Source organism: Bombina bombina, chromosome 5 (genome assembly GCF_027579735.1).
Source record: "Bombina bombina isolate aBomBom1 chromosome 5, aBomBom1.pri, whole genome shotgun sequence".
In the NCBI taxonomy this organism is placed as follows: domain Eukaryota; kingdom Metazoa; phylum Chordata; class Amphibia; order Anura; family Bombinatoridae; genus Bombina; species Bombina bombina.
In genome coordinates this window covers 847,182,895-847,202,357 of record NC_069503.1, presented here as the reverse complement: position 1 = coordinate 847,202,357, position 19,463 = coordinate 847,182,895, and the positions used below count along the sequence as shown (strand labels likewise).

Sequence of the window (19,463 nt, the reverse complement as noted above, 5' to 3'; positions counted from 1 at the left end):
GGTTGTGCTCATATTACAAGTTGAAAGTAAACTATTTTCCCTCGCGCCCTAACCTGACCAGTGCAAAAAGCCTAACTTTGAATATCGTGTGCGCGATCACGTATTCCCCCTTAGAAATCAAAGGAACAAAAAAAGTTGAACATGAAAATATGTTCTTCACGTACAGGAATATGTTCTATTTATTCATAAATACATCTGATGGTATTTTGGTACAATATATATCTATACTTATAAATATACATGATTATATATTGGTATAGTTATATAGGAATATCTATTTATAAATACATAGAACATATTCTGCTATGAGCAGAATATTGGAAAGTGACATATTTACAGTAAATACACAGTATAACACTTTATTAAAAGGGACATTCTTAGATTTTTCCTTGCATAAATGTTCTGTAGATGATCCATTTATATAGTCCATCTTGGAGTGTTTTTGTAAAAATGTATAGTTTTGCTTATTTTTTAAAAAACATTGTGATGATTTTCAGACTCCTAACCAAGCCCCAAGTTTTTATAAGTATACTGATGTCTGCAGATTATTGCTGCTATTGTTTGTGTAATCTGTCTTTTCATATGCAGGGGAGGGGTGTGTCTGCTGTTCCTGTTTTCCCAGCCTCTTTGAGTGGGTGTCCCAGCATAACTTCACAAACAGTGCTAAACTAGGAGCTTCTATGTAAGTTTTTAAAAAGGTTTTATACTGGATTTTTAGATCAGTATCTGTGCATATTCTTTCTTTATAGTAGTGCCTATTACATGCAGTTATATGAAAATTGGTTTATATTGTCCCTTTAAATATGAATATTGCATAAATATGTTTTTACATGTTGTCATCTACTTAAAGGGCTCCAATACTATATATATATATATATATATACACACACACACATATATATATATATATATATATATATATATATATATATATATATATATATATATATATATATATATATATATATATATATATATATATATATATATATATATGTGTTTATATGTGCATATATTTCTGTAAATACATATATACAGGGCTTTTTTGTGGATGTTCTCGCCGGTACTGAGTACCCCCACCTCTGCCATCTCATAACAGGTTATATTTGTAATTGTCATTTAAATACTCTAGTTCTCACAAGAGGTGGCTGTAAAATTCATCAAACATTGTAAATAATGTTGTCCCTTTTCTTTGCTGAAAGTTGCTGAGCACAATATATTAATCAATAATCAATGAGTAACGGCACTTTTTTTTTCTCTCGAGTACCAGCACCTTTTTTTTTTTTTTTTACAAAAAAGCACTGCATATATACACATATAAATACATATGTACACAAACACACACACACACATATATATATATATATATATATATATATATATATATATATATATATATATATATATATATATATATATATATATATATATATATATATATATATACACACACACAGGTGGCCCTCGGTTTACGCCGGTTCAATTTGCGCCGTTTCAGAATAACAACCTTTTTTTTTCAGTCATGGGACTGCTATTGAAATGCTTTGAAAAGCAGTGCACTAATTAAAATAGCCAGTAGGTGGAGCTGTCCGCTTGTGTTTCAGCAAAGTTAAGCAAGTTTAACAGCCTGAAATTGATCTGTGTACAAAGAGCAGACATTAGCTATCGAGCAACATGTTTTAGCAGCCACTTCCCTATTATCTTCCTGTCCAGCTGCTTGAGGTGAGGGTGCCTAACTGCCTATTAATCACTGCAGATTGAAATGCATAGAATAGGTGCAGACCCAATATTATCTAACATGTTAACAATGCAGAGAACTGTTTGCAGAAAAATGCAAGTAAAAAAAGTTTTTGTTCATTAAACTTAGTTTGATGATGATGTAATCTGTTGTGTAATTATTTTATTAGGTGATGTTTAACAAATGTTTTTGTTCATTAAACTTAGTTTGATGATGATGATACAATCTATATTATTAGGTTTATAATGCTGTTTAGCATTTAAAGTCTTCATTTCAAACCTTTAAAAATAATGTATTAGGTCTTACTTATGACAATTTTGAGAGGGGCCTGGAACCTAACTCCCTCACTTCCCATTGACTTATATTATAAACTGGGTTTCAATTTACAACGGTTTAGATTTACAACCATTCCTCCTGGAACCTAACCCCGGCGTAAAACTGAGGGCTACTTGTATATACACACACACATACATACATATCTATCTTTAGAGATGTATATGTATGTATCTCTATGTTAAGCCCTTTGGCTTCCTTTTTTCCCCCCAACACCTGAGTTTTCATATCTTTGAGCCATTATAACTTATGAAAGCAATATTTTTTTAGGAATAATTTTTATTAGAAGGTGTTATTATGAGTGTAACTGTACTTTGTAATGCATTTTTATATGTGTTTTGTGAAATTAACCAGAGCTTTGAGGACACGGTAATCATTCTAGCCTAAATCGCTATTGCACTCAAGAGCTCATGTTTACTTTTAACTTGTAAAACCAGCGGTAAGCCTGACGAGCGCAAACACCCTTATCACTCACGTGCAAAATGTTAGCGCTCCACTCGTAATCTGGCCCTATATGTGTGTATGCTGCTGAAATAAATATTGCTAGAAGCATTTTGGCCGATACAGGGATACTGCAAATGTGCACTCATTTCAAGTTCGACCATTATGCCTCTGTAATTGATTTGAAGGTAATCGTGCAAATCAGACATAAACCATAGAGTTCAGAGTACCTGCTGATGTTTCATCAGGTTCCTTACTTACTGGTAAAATTACAGTATTGCAATATATAGCTACTCACGTAGCTAGAGGGGCCTTCATGTCCTTACTCTCACTTGCATACACCAGTGAAGATAGCCCCTGCAGACGGTCTCCTGGAAAACCCAGCAAGTTGATAATTTTGAGCAGGTTTGGGGGCACCATGGATATGCAAAGGTGAAAAAGTCCGTAGCCAAAGCTCACAGCACCTTTCAGTCTGCTAAGAGATTCCTCCGTCACACCTTCAGCAGAGATATGATTATCATTTGCAGCGTCAGATTCCTGAGTTGTCTTCTTCTCAAACATCTCCTGAAGCGAATTAATGTCCATGTAGCATTTGTTGTAGATTTTCCATGCTTTGCGAAGGATCCAACCACCTTTTATATAAGCTAAAGGGGAGCAAAATGAGTATACGTTAGGAGCAATACAAGGGATGGAAAAACAAATAGATTTTATGTATTTAAGTGCTCATTATAAAAACAAATTTTGATTATTTGTTCTCTCATTTAAAGGGTCATTGGACACTTAATAAATGCACCATAGAATGATATAGGCAAAACAAAGATTAGCATGAAAATAATATGAAAATGTATTTTTTAAACTTACCTTAGTTGTTTAAATAAAAATAAGTGTAAAGTTTTATTTTCCATTACGAAATGGGTGGCACAATGTTGTAACATAGGATTCCTTCTACGCTGAGGACAATCAGGGAAAATTATAAATGGGTCCTGCAGTGGAACCAATGATTGTGTGGAATATAGTAGTGTTAAGTGTGACGTTTGCACTTCCATTTTAACAGGAATTGGAAAGCCTAAACCTTTCAGAATTAAAGGGAAATTATAGTTGAAAATTTAAATGCTCTAATTTGTTAGAGCATGTAAATTTAAAACTAGCGACCCTACGCCTCTATGTGTTTAATAACTCCAGCAAAGGGGATAAAAGCATAGTTAAAGTACCACTTGAGAGACACAGAGCACTGCTGGTCCTAAGTAAAAACTGCTGCCGACCCAATCCGAAGCACTAGCACTGCGTATATAGAAAGTTCTTTACTCAGCTTAACCAAACAAAATATGTGTTTGTTTTATGCATTTAAATAGTAAATTTTATTCTGTTTTATGCCTGTGGGGCATGTTAATGTGCACAACTAGAGCTGTGGGTATTGCCTTTACCTAGACACTGAGCAATCTGTCCCTAGGAACGAATAAAACAAATATATGATATAAACTATTAAAAAAACCTCTGCTTGGGACATAATCAAGCTCTTGTTTTTGTTTAAATCTTGCCCCAATCTCCCTGGAGAGGTCACAGAAACAAATTCTGTAACCTAGTTTTTACACACACAAAAAAAAAAGAGATTGATTATGTCCTTTTAACCTGCAGTTTTTAAAATATGAAATATTTTACTTTGAAATTGCTGTTGGGTTTCCCAAAAAAATTTGCAGAATCATGTGCACAATATTTATGTTATTTTTGGTATTCGAGAAGTAAAACATTTTTTATAAATTGAATGAGATTGAATCTTTCTATAATTCAAATTCAAAATCAATTTAAGTTTTCAAAATAAAAGAACTCTATTTGTAAAACGTGAGAGAATTAGTGCAGCATTTGTTGAAATATTTTTTTAAAATAATACATCTCTACTTTTTCTTGCAAATCAAACCTTTGTAATATCTTTAAAAGGCTATTCTGTCAGATGTGTGATAAATATATAAGGGTTCCATATTCCTTTAGTTGAAGTAAAATGCAGACACTATAAAGCTGTGCAATGAATGTAAAATTTACTGTGTAGGCAAAATACACTGTGCCAATTTCTTTCTGATGAATAATTTTTTATAATGCAAATAGCCAGAAACTAGCAGTGTAAAATGCTATAAATGCTGATCTTATAATTAATTCATTAATCCCAAGGGTTTGTCTTTTGTTATGGATTTCAATGGTGCAATTTCTTTGTATTTACATAAAGAATATTGAATTGTTCACATTTTTTTTTTCTACTCGTTTTAGATGCAATCATGTAGAAAGGCTTAAAAAATAAAGTATTAGAATGTGAGAATTTAGTTTTTAACTATTTATTTTACATAATAAAAAATGTCGTTTTAGATGCAATCATGTAGAAAGGCTTAAAAAATAAACGGCTAGATTTAGAGTTCTGCGGCCAAAGGGGTGCGTTAGCTATGCGTGTATTTTTCCCCCCGCACCTTTTAAATACCACTGGTATTTAGAGTTCACAAAATGGCTGCGTTAGGCTCCAAAAAGGGAGCGTAGAGCATAATTTACCGCCACTGCAACTCTCAATACCAGCGGTGCTTACGGACGCGGCCAGCTTCAAAAACGTGCTCGTGCACGATTCCCCCATAGAAAACAATGGGGCAGTTTGAGCTGCAAAAAAACCTAACACCTGCAAAAAAGCAGCGTTCAGCTCTTAAAGGGACATTAAACACTAAATACATGCTAGATAGAATGATACATTCAAAGAAAATATTAGTCCATGACTAACATGTAGATGTATTTTTAAATTTTCATTAGTTGTTTAAAAAGTGACAAAATAAGTGTAAAGTTTTAGTGTCTATAAAACACTGGGAGCTGCCATGTTGTAACTTGTGTTACCTTCTCTGCTGTGGCCAATTAGAGACAGTTATAAATAGGTCACTAGAGTGTGCAGCCAATGGTTGTGCTGGATTTAACACAGTTCCGCACTTCCATTTCTAACAGGAACTGAAAAGCTCACAATTTCAGAATGGAATTACAGGCAAAGAGAACAAAATAAATAATGAAAGTATATTGCAGAGCTGTTTTATATATATAATTTATCATTTTATATTACCATCTCAAAGTGTTTAAAGTCCCTTTAACGCAGCCCCATTGTTTCCTATGGGGAAACAGTTTCTAAGTCTGCACCTAACACCCTAACATGAACCCCGAGTCTAAACACCCCTAACCTTACACTTATTAACCCCTAATCTGCCGCCCCCGCTATCGCTGACCCCTGCATATTTTTTTAACCCCTAATCTGCCGCTCTGTACACCGCCGCAACCTACATTATACCTATGTACCCCTAATCTGCTGCCCCTAACACTGCCGACCCCTATATTATATTTATTAACCCCTAATCTGCCCCCCACAACGTCGCCGCCAGCTATCTACAATAATTAACCCCTAATCTGCCGACCGGACCTCACCGCTACTATAATAAATGTATTAACCCCTAATCCGCCTCACTAACCCTATAATAAATAGTATTAACCCCTAATCTGCCCTCCCTAACATCACCGACACCTAACTTCAAGTATTAACCCCTAATCTGCCTACCGGACCCCACCGCTACTCTAATAAATGTATTAACCCCTAAAGCTAAGTCTAACCCTAACACTAACACCCCCCTAAGTTAAATATAATTTTATTCTAACGAAATAAATTAACTCCTATTTAAAGCTAAATACTTACCTGTAAAATAAATCCTAATATAGCTACAATATAAATTATAATTATATTGTAGCTATTTTAGGATTAATATTTATTTTACAGGCAACTTTGTATTTATTTTAACTAGGTACAATAGCTATTAAATAGTTAATAACTATTTAATAGCTACCTAGTTAAAATAATTACAAAATTACCTGTAAAATAAATCCTAACCTAAGTTACAATTAAACCTAACACTACACTATCAATAAATTAATTAAATACAATACCTACAAATAAATACCAGCCAATCGGATTGAACAGTGTTAGGGTTAGACTTAGCTTTAGGGGTTAATACATTTATTAGAGTAGCTGCGAGGTCCGGTTGGCAGATTAGGGGTTAATACTTGAAGTTAGGTGTCGGTGATGTTAGGGAGGGCAGATTAGGGGTTAATACTATTTATTATAGGGTTACTGAGGCGGGAGTGAGGCGGATTAGGGGTTAATACATTTATTAGAGTAGCGGTGAGGTCCGGTCGGCAGATTAGGGGTTAATAATTGTAGGTAGGTGGAGGCGACGTTGGGGGCGGCAGATTAGGGGTTAATAAATATAATATAGGGGTCGGCGGTGTTAGGGGCAGCAGATTAGGGGTACATAGGGATAATGTAGGTTGCAGCGGTGTGCGGTCGGCAGATTAGGGGTTAAAAAATTTAATAGAGTGGCGGCGATGTGGGGGGACCTCGGTTTAGGGGTACATAGGTAGTTTATGGGTGTTAGTGTACTTTAGCCCAGAAAGCTCTTAACTCCTGGCTTTTTTCTGCGGCTGGAGTTTTGTCGTTAGATTTCTAACGCTCACTTCAGCCACGACTCTAAATACCGGCGTTAGAAAGATCCCATTGAAAAGATAGGATACGCAAATGGCGTAGGGGGATCTGCGGTATGGAAAAGTCGCGGCTGCAAAGTGAGCGTTAGACCCTTTCCTGACTGACTCCAAATACCAGCGGGCGGTAAAAACCAGCGTTAGGAGCCTCTAACGCTGGTTTTGACGGCTAACGCCAAACTCTAAATCTAGGCGAAAGTATTAGAATGTGAGAATTTGGTTTTTAACTATTTATTTTACATGTGAAAAATGTCTTTTTAAACTTGTTTATCAGAAATAATTTTTATTAAGGAGAAGATGCTTAATCTCAGTATGATCAAATGTTTAGTAATAAACACAGAGGTCTAGATTACAAGTGGCGTGCTAACGTCAATTTATGCGCGTGAGTGATATTGAAATATATATCGGGCACGTTAATTTGTGCACATATTACAAGTTGAAAGCAACGCGTTTGCTTGAACACAATCAAATTTCATGTGTGTCGGGTTATTAATAACTCCTGCCGGGTTAGCGTGCAAGCCATAAGTGTTGAATTTTTTCTTCTGCGCTCTCCATTGAAGTCTATGGGAAGAATAAAATAGCTTTGTCGAGATATCTGAAAACATAAAGTTTGAGCGTGTCCGGTTTCACTTGTGCGCAGAAGTTTTACTTTCAACTAAACACTAAATACTTTTCATGCACCTTCCTCTAACTATGGAGCGCTGTCATTTTGGAACTGGGGTTTCAATCAGGTTTGTTTATCCGCAACATAAACCTCCATTTTCAAGAAAAACAAGATACTGTAATACATTTGGAAATATTCTCTTTTTTATATATTTATCTATTTTTAATCCAATGGAATTATTCTTAATATAAGCAAAATATAAAGTGTTACTAATTTTCAGCTAGAAATCCTAGCCTAGAACTGCAGATGGGCTTTGTGATTCTTTATGATTCATCGCTTTACTTCATTCATATTTATTAATATGTAAATATTTTATATAATATATTCTACTCCCTTGGTGGCCGGCATGACCTGCTGAGTGAGTATCTACTTGCTGTGAAGCCTGACCTTGGGGGGTCTGTTACCTATCAGCCCACAGACCCTGCATGCTTCTATTTCATTCTGCCTGTGTGTAGGCATTTTATATTGTGCCCTATTTGCTACACCAACATTATTAACATATTAACAGGTGAAGACAGAAATAAATTAAATGAACAAGCTCATCAAAATTACAAAATGAATGTATATTTATATAGTTGGTGCAGACCCAAGAAGACTATATGTATTCAAACTAAAAAGTTAGATACCAAGGATATAGTAATCATTGTATACAAAGAATGGGACCTTCAGCACTCTTTTAGATGATATCAAAAAATATTTTATTCATATATATATATCCATGGATAGGCATTTTCTGTCATCATGGCATAAAAAACACACACACACATCCCTGAAATAAAGTGCAAATAAGTGATATCTCAAAAAGTGCAAAGATAAGTAACACAATGGCCCCTATTTAAGAAAGTCTGGCGGACCTGATCCGACAGTGCGGATCAGGTCCGCCAGACCTCGCTGAATACGGCGAGCAATACACTTGCCGTATTCAGCATTGCACCAGCAGCTCACAAACACTGCTGGTGCAACGCCGCCCCCTGCAGACTCGCGGCCAATGGGCCGCCAGCAGGGGGGTGTCAATCAACCCGATCGGGTTGATTTCCGGCAATGTCTGTCCGCCTGCTCAGAGCAGGCGGACAGGTTATGGAGCAGCGGTCTTTGTGACCGCTGCTTCATAACTGCTGTTTCTGGCGAGCCTGCAGGCTCGCCAGAAACACGGGGCATCAAGCTCCATTCGGAGCTTGATAGATATTCGGAGATTGATAGATAGGCCCCAATGTATCAAAACATATACAAAACTAAAATCTTAAAGGCAAATCTGGCGTCCCAGAAAACTGGCTCTTTTGCATGCAACACCCTGCTGCACCAAACCCTGTATTATAACAGGCTATGTCTGGGCAGGTTATCATGGGGATCTATGCATGCACTTTGATAAAGTGATGAAATATCGCCCCAGTTGTGCTTAGCATGAGAAACAAAGTCGCAGTAAAAGTTCCAATGTTGAACGGAAATTGCTTTTTACAAATTGCCTTTCAGTGCAAGCTTATATTCAGTCATGCATCAGTGATTCAATGATAAAAGCAAGCAAGCAGGTAAGCAAAAAATGTAGGATGTAAAGTCATGGCTTGCATAGGGAAGCAGCGTAAGAAAAGAGGTCAGTTGTTAACAATAAAGGCAGTCCGGAGAGCAAGCAACACAAAGCAAGCTCCACATAAGTGGTTCCGTGTCTGTAACAACAAAATGACACCTCTCCTCAGTGTATTTGTGACCATATAGAAATGTCAACGCTGTAAACAATTTTCAAACCATGCCAGGTCACTTCAAAAGGATCAGAGCACATCCGTTTCATCCGTATCGTGGAAGCACTTGGAAATTCTTACCAAAGAGCCAATTTTCTGGGACGCCAGATTTGCCTTTAAGATTTTAGTTTTGTATTATTATTATTATTAACGGGTATTTGTAGAGCGCCAACAGATTCCGCAGCGCTGTAAACATAGTCGGTGTATAGGATAGCTTTTGTAGGGGTCAAGTGGGTAGAGGGCCCTGCCAAGAGTTTCACTGTTGTAGTCGGCTCTTATGAAGCGATCTGTAAACAGCTGGGCCCATAGGCTTACAATCTAAAGGGTTCAAGGGGAAAGCAATGGCGATAGGAAAGGTTAGTGTCGGTTGTATGCATCCCTGAGTAGTAGAGTTTTTAGGGAGAGCTTGAAGCTGTTAAAACTAGGGGAGAGTCCTATGGAGCGAGGCAGGGAATTTTTCTTGAAAAAGGCTGTATAGCCGAAACGCGTAGATACCGGAGTATTGCTACATCGATTGAAAAAGAATCAAGAGGAGCGCTTCTGATCATTCATCACAGAAAGTCCACAATCATCACTGTTTAAGAAGTTTTGCCTTCACCTATCTGGTATATATCAACAACAAAGCGGCATTTATTTAACCGCAATCTGACCTTAAGCAGAACACAAGCAAAGGCCAGCTACATTCAGCCAAGACACGATCGGTCACTGACCGAAAGGAGTGAAAGTGGAAAAACATCAGGCGGCACTAACCACCGCACTGCATCTGTATCCAGCCAAGACACGATCGGTCACTGACCGAAAGGAAAGAGGGAGGAGAACATCAAACGGCACCGAACACCACACTGTCTTCTCATCCAGGATAAAGTCCCTAAACAAGAGAACGGCAAAAGAGAGTTTTTTTCCAGCGGCATATATTTAACCGCTAACAAACCCTAGACATCAAGTCAAAGCAGCCTACGGAACACCAGGCTGTAACGGAGAAGTATTGCTCGGTCACTGACCAACAGGTAACACCACAGACAGCGGCATATATTTAACCGCAGAATTACGGATGAAACCAAAACAGGTAACTTTCATTTAGACAACTTAACATACCTGGCATAACCGCTCCGCACCTACGGTCAAAATTCTGGCCTATTACAAGACCGCATGAAGGTTTGCATAGAATTTAACTAACGCACATATAGGACAACTCGAAATATAGTATCAGCCATTTAGTGTATCCGACAAGATATCTGATTATACATATGTTCTTGACATCAACATGGATTAACACATCGAAGAATACTAGTACAATCTGTTGGGTATTTTTAGATTAAGAAAGGGTAATTACTCAACTCATATGTATTAATACATACCCACAGTATACAATAAGCAAATATTGTGATATCGATACAGTGTTTTTAGATCTGAGCATTTTTTATATGTTTTTATATATATATATTTTATTGGCCAAATTGTACTGACACCGGTGTCAAAAATACTCTATCATCTTTTATTTATTTATATATTTTTTATATTGTACAAAAAGTTCAACCATAAATAAATATACTTATATCATAACTGATAGTACTGTGGTATTTTATAGAAGAAAGGAATAATCTATACAAGGGTATTGTACCATCCAATTTAATATATTATATTAAGAATACGTTCAACACGGGAAATAGCATTTTGCGCCACCCACTACTCTCACATCTTTTTTAAAAAAACTTTTGGGGTATAAGTTTTTTCCGAGTGAGCACTTTCCCCACCACCTTACAGTCTAACCCATTTTTTTGATTACTAAAACTAGGGGAGAGTCTTATGGAGCGAGGCAGGGAATTGCACAAGATGGATACATCTTGTATATGTTTTGATACATTGTGTTACTTATCTTTGCACTTTTTGAGATATCATTTATTTGCACTTTATTTCAGGGATGTGTGTGTGTGTTTTTTATGCCATGATGACAGAAAATGACTAACCATGGATAAATATGAATAAAATATTTTTTGATATCATCTAAAAGAGTGCTAAAGTCCCATTCTTTGTATACAAGGATTACTATATCCTTGGTATCTAATAATAAATAATAAATTATTAACAGGTAACCTCTGGGACAGATAGACAACATAATTCAACCAGCAGCAATTCTCTGAGGAATAAAAGACCTACCTGATAGTTCTTGTTTAACAAAGGAAAGCACAGCTAAATACACTTGGCAGTCTGCAACAATGATTTGTCTCTGCAGGCGATCAACCATAGACTGGGCAGTCTTTCGTATATCAACCTGAAAAGTAAAGAGAGTTTAGCTTAAAACAGTCACAATAACTCAAGATGTTTTCCAGCGGTTTTAAATCTGGCATTTATTATAACCACCTCTTCATTAATCAAGCAAAACCATGAGGTTTGGATTAATTAAGTTCATGTCCCTTTTAAAGGGACAGTCTAGTCAAAAATAAACTTTCATGATTCAGATAGGGCATATCATTTTTAAACAACTTTCCAATTTATTTTTATCATATTTATTACAAATTAGCATGGTGAGAATTGCAGTTCCGACTTCCAAAATGTTCAAGTTTGCTAAATACAGTAAAATTAAAGATGTTCTTATAATGCAAAAAATGCACATTTGTATTTTAAGTTTCCACATATTCACATACATTTTCATCCTATAGAAGGGCTGTTTAACACTCATGTTTCCGTATTGTTGTGAGTGTAATTCTAGTTTGTGCAATATATAATATATCAGGGCACTTAACACAACAATATATGATTATGACAGGAAATTATCCACAAATTTGAAAGCTTCCCCTCGTCTGCCTTATCGGCGCCCCTTTATTGTCAAAAGAATTTTAATCTCACCTTATTTCACCTATGAATCGAATGCTATAAAGTGGGCACTTTTTAAGACGTTTAACGTACGTTAAGTATTTTTATCTAATTGTCATTGATTCACAAACTTATAATTGCTCATTAAAAATTATTTCTTGAATCAGAAATTTATCATTTTATTGAAAATAACTTCAAACCTTTAAAACAGTTAATTTATCAGCGAAATGTGCATTATTTTTTTTTTTTTTTTTTTTTTTTTATTTTATTGAGGTTGTGCGGAATAATACAACTTATATGAAATAACATATCTTAAGACAAACTAAAAATAATTCACAGTATAGATAATACAATACAGAAGACTGGAACCTCTTTTCCTTTTTAACACGGCCTAAAGAAAGCATGTTTCCTCACTTGAGATTGAAGGCAACTCTTGTGCCACTCATAATGTGCAACAAACTTTGAGGGAGGAAATTGATTAGATTGAACGGTTACTTTTAGACCTATAAGCTTAGGATAGGGTGAAAATTAACATATAAAGTGATAACCACAATAAAGGTACTATTCCCAAATGGAAATAACATGATGAAACAAACACTCAGAGACTCTTTTGGAGACCTATGTTAGTCAGCCCTGCTGAGTAGAATGTAGTAGTTAGAGTCACTACTGTGGTAATATGTAAAAGTAAATGCTAGGGGGATATTTATGTTGCGGCATAGGCAAGATGAGCCGCCTAGTTAACCCTTCTAAATTAGGAGGTATATTGTGGGGGGGGAGGTGGTAGGTTGAATACTATGATTAAAATATATAGCGTAGGAGACTTTTAAAATGCAGAGTATTAACTATAGGTAGAAAAGGCAGCCCTCAAGGGTTAAAACTATATGTTGGCAACTAAAAATTCAATGGTAACTCTAGGAACATTAATTAACTGCTAAAATTGTATGTGCATAAAGAGCCTTCTCAAAGCTCCCAATAAGATAAATAGGGCAGAGGATTAAAACCTATATGAACTGACCTAGTGGTACTGCGCATGGTGGCAAGAGATAACATATTAACAGCATATTTGAAACCTATCAAGGTGTACAGAAATACAAAGGCTCATTAAACTCTTTAGATATATATCAAGGCTGAGAGGAATTAGTCTGGTGGAGTTTAATAACTCCCTGTCATATAGTGGTCAGTGAGCTAATCTGGCTGTATCCCATGACCATAATAATTACTACAGCATGAGGGTTCCTTATTAGAAGCTAAACTGCACCATCTCGGCCGCCGATGGCACAGCAAGACTGAATTATAGTAGTAGAAATAAGAAAATTGTGATAGGAACCCCCAATCAGTAAACTTATAAGGCAATCTTAGAATTCAAATTGAATGACTTAAAATAATGGCCCAAAGGTTAATGGCTATTTTCCTGTATAGAGTGTATGATCATATGTAAAATCCTCGCGAGACCTTAATTTATAGACTAGCCCATTAGTCCTGTTAGGAGTAAGCTATTCGTCATAATCTAAGAATTTAGATAGGACCGCAATGCACACATTTTTAAGGCATTATAACTCACACATAGATGTGTCCTAATTAACTTCAAAAGACCAAATCACTCCAGCATGCACACATTTTTAAGGCATTATAACTCAAACATAGATGTGTCCTAATTAACTTCAAAAAGACAAAATCACTCCAGCATGCACACATTTTCAAATATACAAACAAAAAATAGTAAACCTATGATAAGAACCATTCACAGTCCAGCGTCAAAACTATGTAACCGCCATGCAGTGTTTTTAGTGACAAAGTTCTAATGTAGGCACTCAAACATGTACAGTTCTAGCCTGCTTCAGGGTGGGACAAGAACAGTTAGCAGCAAATGGCTCATGGAGTATAAGGGTCACTTTTGAAGGCATAAAAAAACCAAAAGATATGGATAGGGGGTGTATAAATCAGCCTTGTTATCCTTTAGTGCCAAAAGTAATATAATGGTATCAGCCAGTGTCTTGTGTAAACCATATGAAACAGGGTACAAACACTAGTAATAATATGGAGTTTTTTGACCATAGCAAGGTGGCAATAAAGCAGTCTTATAAAACTAATGCAGGCTGTACATTTTTGCAAATACTCTCTCTGTCAATTTTTTAACTCAGATGAGAGATATGGCTGTGACACAGTCCGCTAATGTAGTAAACCTTTTACCCCACCCCGGATCGAGAGGCTTGATATAGTCTTTGGGCAACTTTACTGGGGCTCTGTACTGTAGTCGAAGTGTTGCACTGGCTAAGGCAATCAAGTAATGAGGAAAGTTCCAACATCTCTGGAAGATATATGCCTTTAGGCTGTGTCCCCGGCGAGAATAGATAAAATTCAGAAGCGTATGCTGTTTGCGGCCCCGCTTCCCCATGGCTCACCATCTTAGCAAGGCATACCGCACCCAGATCCAAAATGTCCCAGTCAGGCAGTACACGAGCTGTAGAAGTAAGTGCCGCTTGCGGCCACGTTTCTTCCAGGCTGACGACCCGATTATCAGTTAGAGATTCTATTTGCAGCCTGTCCTCCACTATATATGTAACAGTAGCGAACAACTGGGACTCACCGCTCTCCCTGTTGACATGACTCATGCAGTGTGACAAACTCTGGGGCCCCAAGACGACACCCTCCGCACATTCTCTCTGACTGAGATTCGGCTGGGTAGACAACTGGATATCACAGAAGTCGCTCATGTGGAGCGCTGCGTCAAGGGTCTCCTCAAATGCAGCATGGTGCTTCACCAGTATGCGGGCTAGTTCTGCAACAACGTCACTGGCATTCATTTTGTAGTAATCCGTTTCCATGAGCTTATACCTGTTATGTTGATGACTCCAGTATTTTGCCCACGTGGTAGAGTTAAGAGTCTGGTATTCCGCATATAACCTCTGTTTAGTGCCGTTATTTGCCTTACATGCCTCAGAAAGTGCTCATGCCCTCTTAGATGCCATAATATGCTTGCAAAGTCAAGTTAAATGCATTAAGTTAGTCTATAATCCAGGAGCTCTGTACAAACACGACTGCTCTCTACGGCGGTTAGCCCCGCCCCCCCCCGAAATGTGCATTATTTTAAACCCTGGGGCACATAAATTCTTGAGTGTCGTTATCTCCTTAACTGCAGTCAATTAGGGACAAATAAAAAAAACATAATTTATGTAAGAACTTACCTGATAAATTCATTTCTTTCATATTAGCAAGAGTCCATGAGCTAGTGACGTATGGGATATACATTCCTACCAGGAGGGGCAAAGTTTCCCAAACCTTAAAATGCCTATAAATACACCCCTCACCACACCCACAAATCAGTTTAACGAATAGCCAAGAAGTGGGGTGATAAGAAAAAAGTGCGAAAGCATATAAAATAAGGAATTGGAATAATTGTGCTTTATACAAAAAAATCATAACCACCACAAAAAGGGTGGGCCTCATGGACTCTTGCTAATATGAAAGAAATGAATTTATCAGGTAAGTTCTTAAATAAATTATGTTTTCTTTCATGTAATTAGCAAGAGTCCATGAGCTAGTGACGTATGGGATAATGACTACCCAAGATGTGGATCTTTCCACGCAAGAGTCACTAGAGAGGGAGGGATAAAATAAAGACAGCCAATTCCTGCTGAAAATAATCCACACCCAAAATAAAGTTTAATGAAAACATAAGCAGAAGATTCAAACTGAAACCGCTGCCTGAAGTACTTTTCTACCAAAAACTGCTTCAGAAGAAGAAAACACATCAAAATGGTAGAATTTAGTAAAAGTATGCAAAGAGGACCAAGTTGCTGCTTTGCAAAACTGATCAACCGAAGCTTCATTCCTAAACGCCCAGGAAGTAGAAACTGACCTAGTAGAATGAGCTGTAATCCTTTGAGGCGGAGTTTTACCCGACTCGACATAGGCATGATGAATTAAAGATTTCAACCAAGATGCCAAAGAAATGGCAGAAGCTTTCTGGCTTTTTCTAGAACCAGAAAAGATGAAAAATAGACTAGAAGTCTTTCGGAAAGACTTAGTAGCTTCAACATAATAATACAAAGCTCTAACAACATCCAAAGAATGCAATGATTTCTCCTTAGAATTCTTAGGATTAGGACATAATGAGGGAACCACAATTTCTCTACTAATGTTGTTGGAATTCACAACCTTAGGTAAAAATTCAAAAGAAGTTCGCAACACCGCCTTATCCTGATGAAAAATCAGAAAAGGAGACTCACAAGAAAGAGCAGATAATTCAGAGACTCTTCTGGCAGAAGAGATTGCCAAAAGGAACAAAACTTTCCAAGAAAGTAATTTAATGTCCAATGAATGCATGGGTTCAAAAGGAGGAGCTTGAAGAGCCCCCAGAACCAAATTCAAACTCCAAGGAGGAGAAATTGACTTAATGACAGGTTTTATACGAACCAAAGCTTGTACAAAACAATGAATATCAGGAAGATTAGCAATCTTTCTGTGAAAAAGAACAGAAAGAGCAGAGATTTGTCCTTTCAAAGAACTTGCGGATAAACCTTTATCTAAACCATCCTGAAGAAACTGTAAAATTCTCGGAATTCTAAAAGAATGCCAAGAAAAATGATGAGAAAGACACCAAGAAATATAAGTCTTCCAGACTCTATAATATATCTCTCTAGATACAGATTTACAAGCCTGTAACATAGTATTAATCACAGAGTCAGAGAAACCTCTTTGACCAAGAATCAAGCGTTCAATCTCCATACCTTTAAATTTAAGGATTTGAGATCCTGATGGAAAAAAGGACCTTGCGACAGAAGGTCTGGTCTTAGCGGAAGAGTCCACGGATGGCAAGAGGCCATCCGGACAAGATCCGCATACCAAAACCTGTGAGGCCATGCCGGAGCTACCAGCAGAACAAACGAGCATTCCTTCAGAATCTTGGAGATTACTCTTGGAAGAAGAACTAGAGGCGGAAAGATATAGGCAGGATGATACTTCCAAGGAAGTGATAATGCATCCACTGCTTCCGCCTGAGGATCCCGGGATCTGGACAGATACCTGGGAAGTTTCTTGTTTAGATGAGATGCCATCAGATCTATTTCTGGAAGCTCCCACATTTGAACAATCTGAAGAAATACCTCTGGGTGAAGAGACCATTCGCCCGGATGCAACGTTTGGCGACTGAGATAATCCGCTTCCCAATTGTCTATACCTGGGATATGAACCGCAGAGATTAGACAGGAGCTGGATTCCGCCCAAACCAGAATTCGAGATACTTCTTTCATAGCCAGAGGACTGTGAGTCCCTCCTTGATGATTGATGTATGCCACAGTTGTGACATTGTCTGTCTGAAAACAAATGAACGATTCTCTCTTCAGAAGAGGCCAAGACTGAAGAGCTCTGAAAATTGCACGGAGTTCCAAAATATTGATCGGTAATCTCACCTCCTGAGATTCCCAAACTCCTTGTGCCGTCAGAGATCCCCACACAGCTCCCGAACCTGTAAGACTTGCATCTGTTGAAATTACAGTCCAGGTCGGAAGAACAAAAGAAGCCCCCTGAATTAAACAATGGTGATCTGTCCACCACGTTAGAGAGTGTCGTACAATCGGTTTTAAAGATATTAATTGAGATATCTTTGTGTAATCCCTGCACCATTGATTCAGCATACAGAGCTGAAGAGGTCGCATGTGAAAATGAGCAAAGGAGATCTGGTCCGATGCAGCAGTCATAAGACCTAAAATTTCCATGCATAAGGCTACCAAAGGGAATGATTGTGACTGAAGGTTTTGACAAGCTGATATAAATGTTAGACTTCTCTTGTCTGACAAAGACAGAGTCATAGACACTGAATCTACCTGGAAAACTAAAAAGGTTACCCTTGTCTGAGGAATCAATTAACTTTTTGGTAAATTGATCCTCCAACCATGATCTTGAAGAAACAACACAAGTCGATTCGTATGAGATTCTGTTAAATGTGAAGACTGAGCAAGTACCAAGATATCGTCCAAATAAGGAAATACCAATACCCTGTTCTCTGAATACAGACAGAAGGGCACCGAGAACCTTTGTAAAAATTCTTGGAGCTGATGCTAAGCCAAACGGTAGAGCCACAAAACTGGTAATGCTTGTCTTAAAAAAGAGAATCTCAGAAACTAAAAGTGATCTGGATGAATCGGAATATGCAGATATGCATCCTGTAAATCTATTGTAGACATATAATGCCCTTGCTGAACAAAAGGCAGGATAGTCCTTACAGCTACCATCTTGAATGTTGGTATCCTTACATAACGATTCAATATAGATAGATCCGGAACTGGTCTGAAGGAATTGACCTTCTTTGGTACAATGAAGAGATAGAATAAAACCCCAGCCCCTGTTCCAGAACTGGAACTGGCATAATTACTCCAGCCAACTCTAGATCTGAAACACATTTCAGAAATGCTTGAGCCTTTGCTGGGTTTACTGGGACACGGAAAGAAAAAAATCTCTTTGCAGGAGGCCTTAACTTGAAGCCAATTCTGTACCCTTCTGAAACAATGTTCTGAAACCAGAGATTGTGAACGGAATTGATCCAAATTTCTTTGAAAAGAACGTAAACTGCCCCATACCAGCTGAACTGGAATGAGGGCCGCACCTTCATGGGGACTTAGGAGCTGGCTTTGGGTTTCTATAAGGCTTGGATATATTCCAAAGTGAAGAAGGTTTCCAAACTGATACCGCTCCTGAGGATGAAGGATCAGGCTTTTGTTCCTTGTTGATGAAAGGAACGAAAACAATTATTAGACCTAAATTTACCTCAGATTTTTTATCCTGTGGTAAAAAAGTTCCCTTCCTTCCAGTAACAGTTGAGATAAAAGAATCCAACTGAGAACCGAATAATTTATTACCCTGGAAAGAAAGGGATAGCAAAGTTGACTTAGAAGACATATCAGCATTCCAAGTTTTAAGCCATAAAGCTCTTCTAGCTAAAATAGTTAGAGACATATACCTGACATCAATTCTAATGATATCAAAGATGGCATCACAAATAAAAACAGAATTTATGTTTACCTGATAAATTACTTTCTCCAACGGTGTGCCCGGTCCACGGCGTCATCCTTACTTGTGGGATATTCTCTTCCCCAACAGGAAATGGCAAAGAGCCCAGCAAAGCTGGTCACATGATCCCTCCTAGGCTCCGCCTTCCCCAGTCATTCGACCGACGTAAAGGAGGAATATTTGCATAGGAGAA

General features: G+C 37.4%; 1 protein-coding gene across 2 annotated transcripts in view; it reads right to left on the bottom strand.

The window, feature by feature from the left end:
* TTC39C (tetratricopeptide repeat domain 39C) overlaps window positions 1-19,463 on the bottom strand; it is a 317,517-nt gene that overhangs the window by 93,827 nt on the left and 204,227 nt on the right. For both annotated transcript variants that reach the window (XM_053714981.1, XM_053714982.1), the window contains 2 exons: window positions 11,606-11,720; window positions 2,811-3,156 (listed from right to left, as the gene is read on the bottom strand). In XM_053714981.1, coding sequence (XP_053570956.1) covers window positions 2,811-3,156; window positions 11,606-11,720 — 461 coding nt within the window. The remainder of the gene's footprint in view (window positions 1-2,810; window positions 3,157-11,605; window positions 11,721-19,463) is intronic.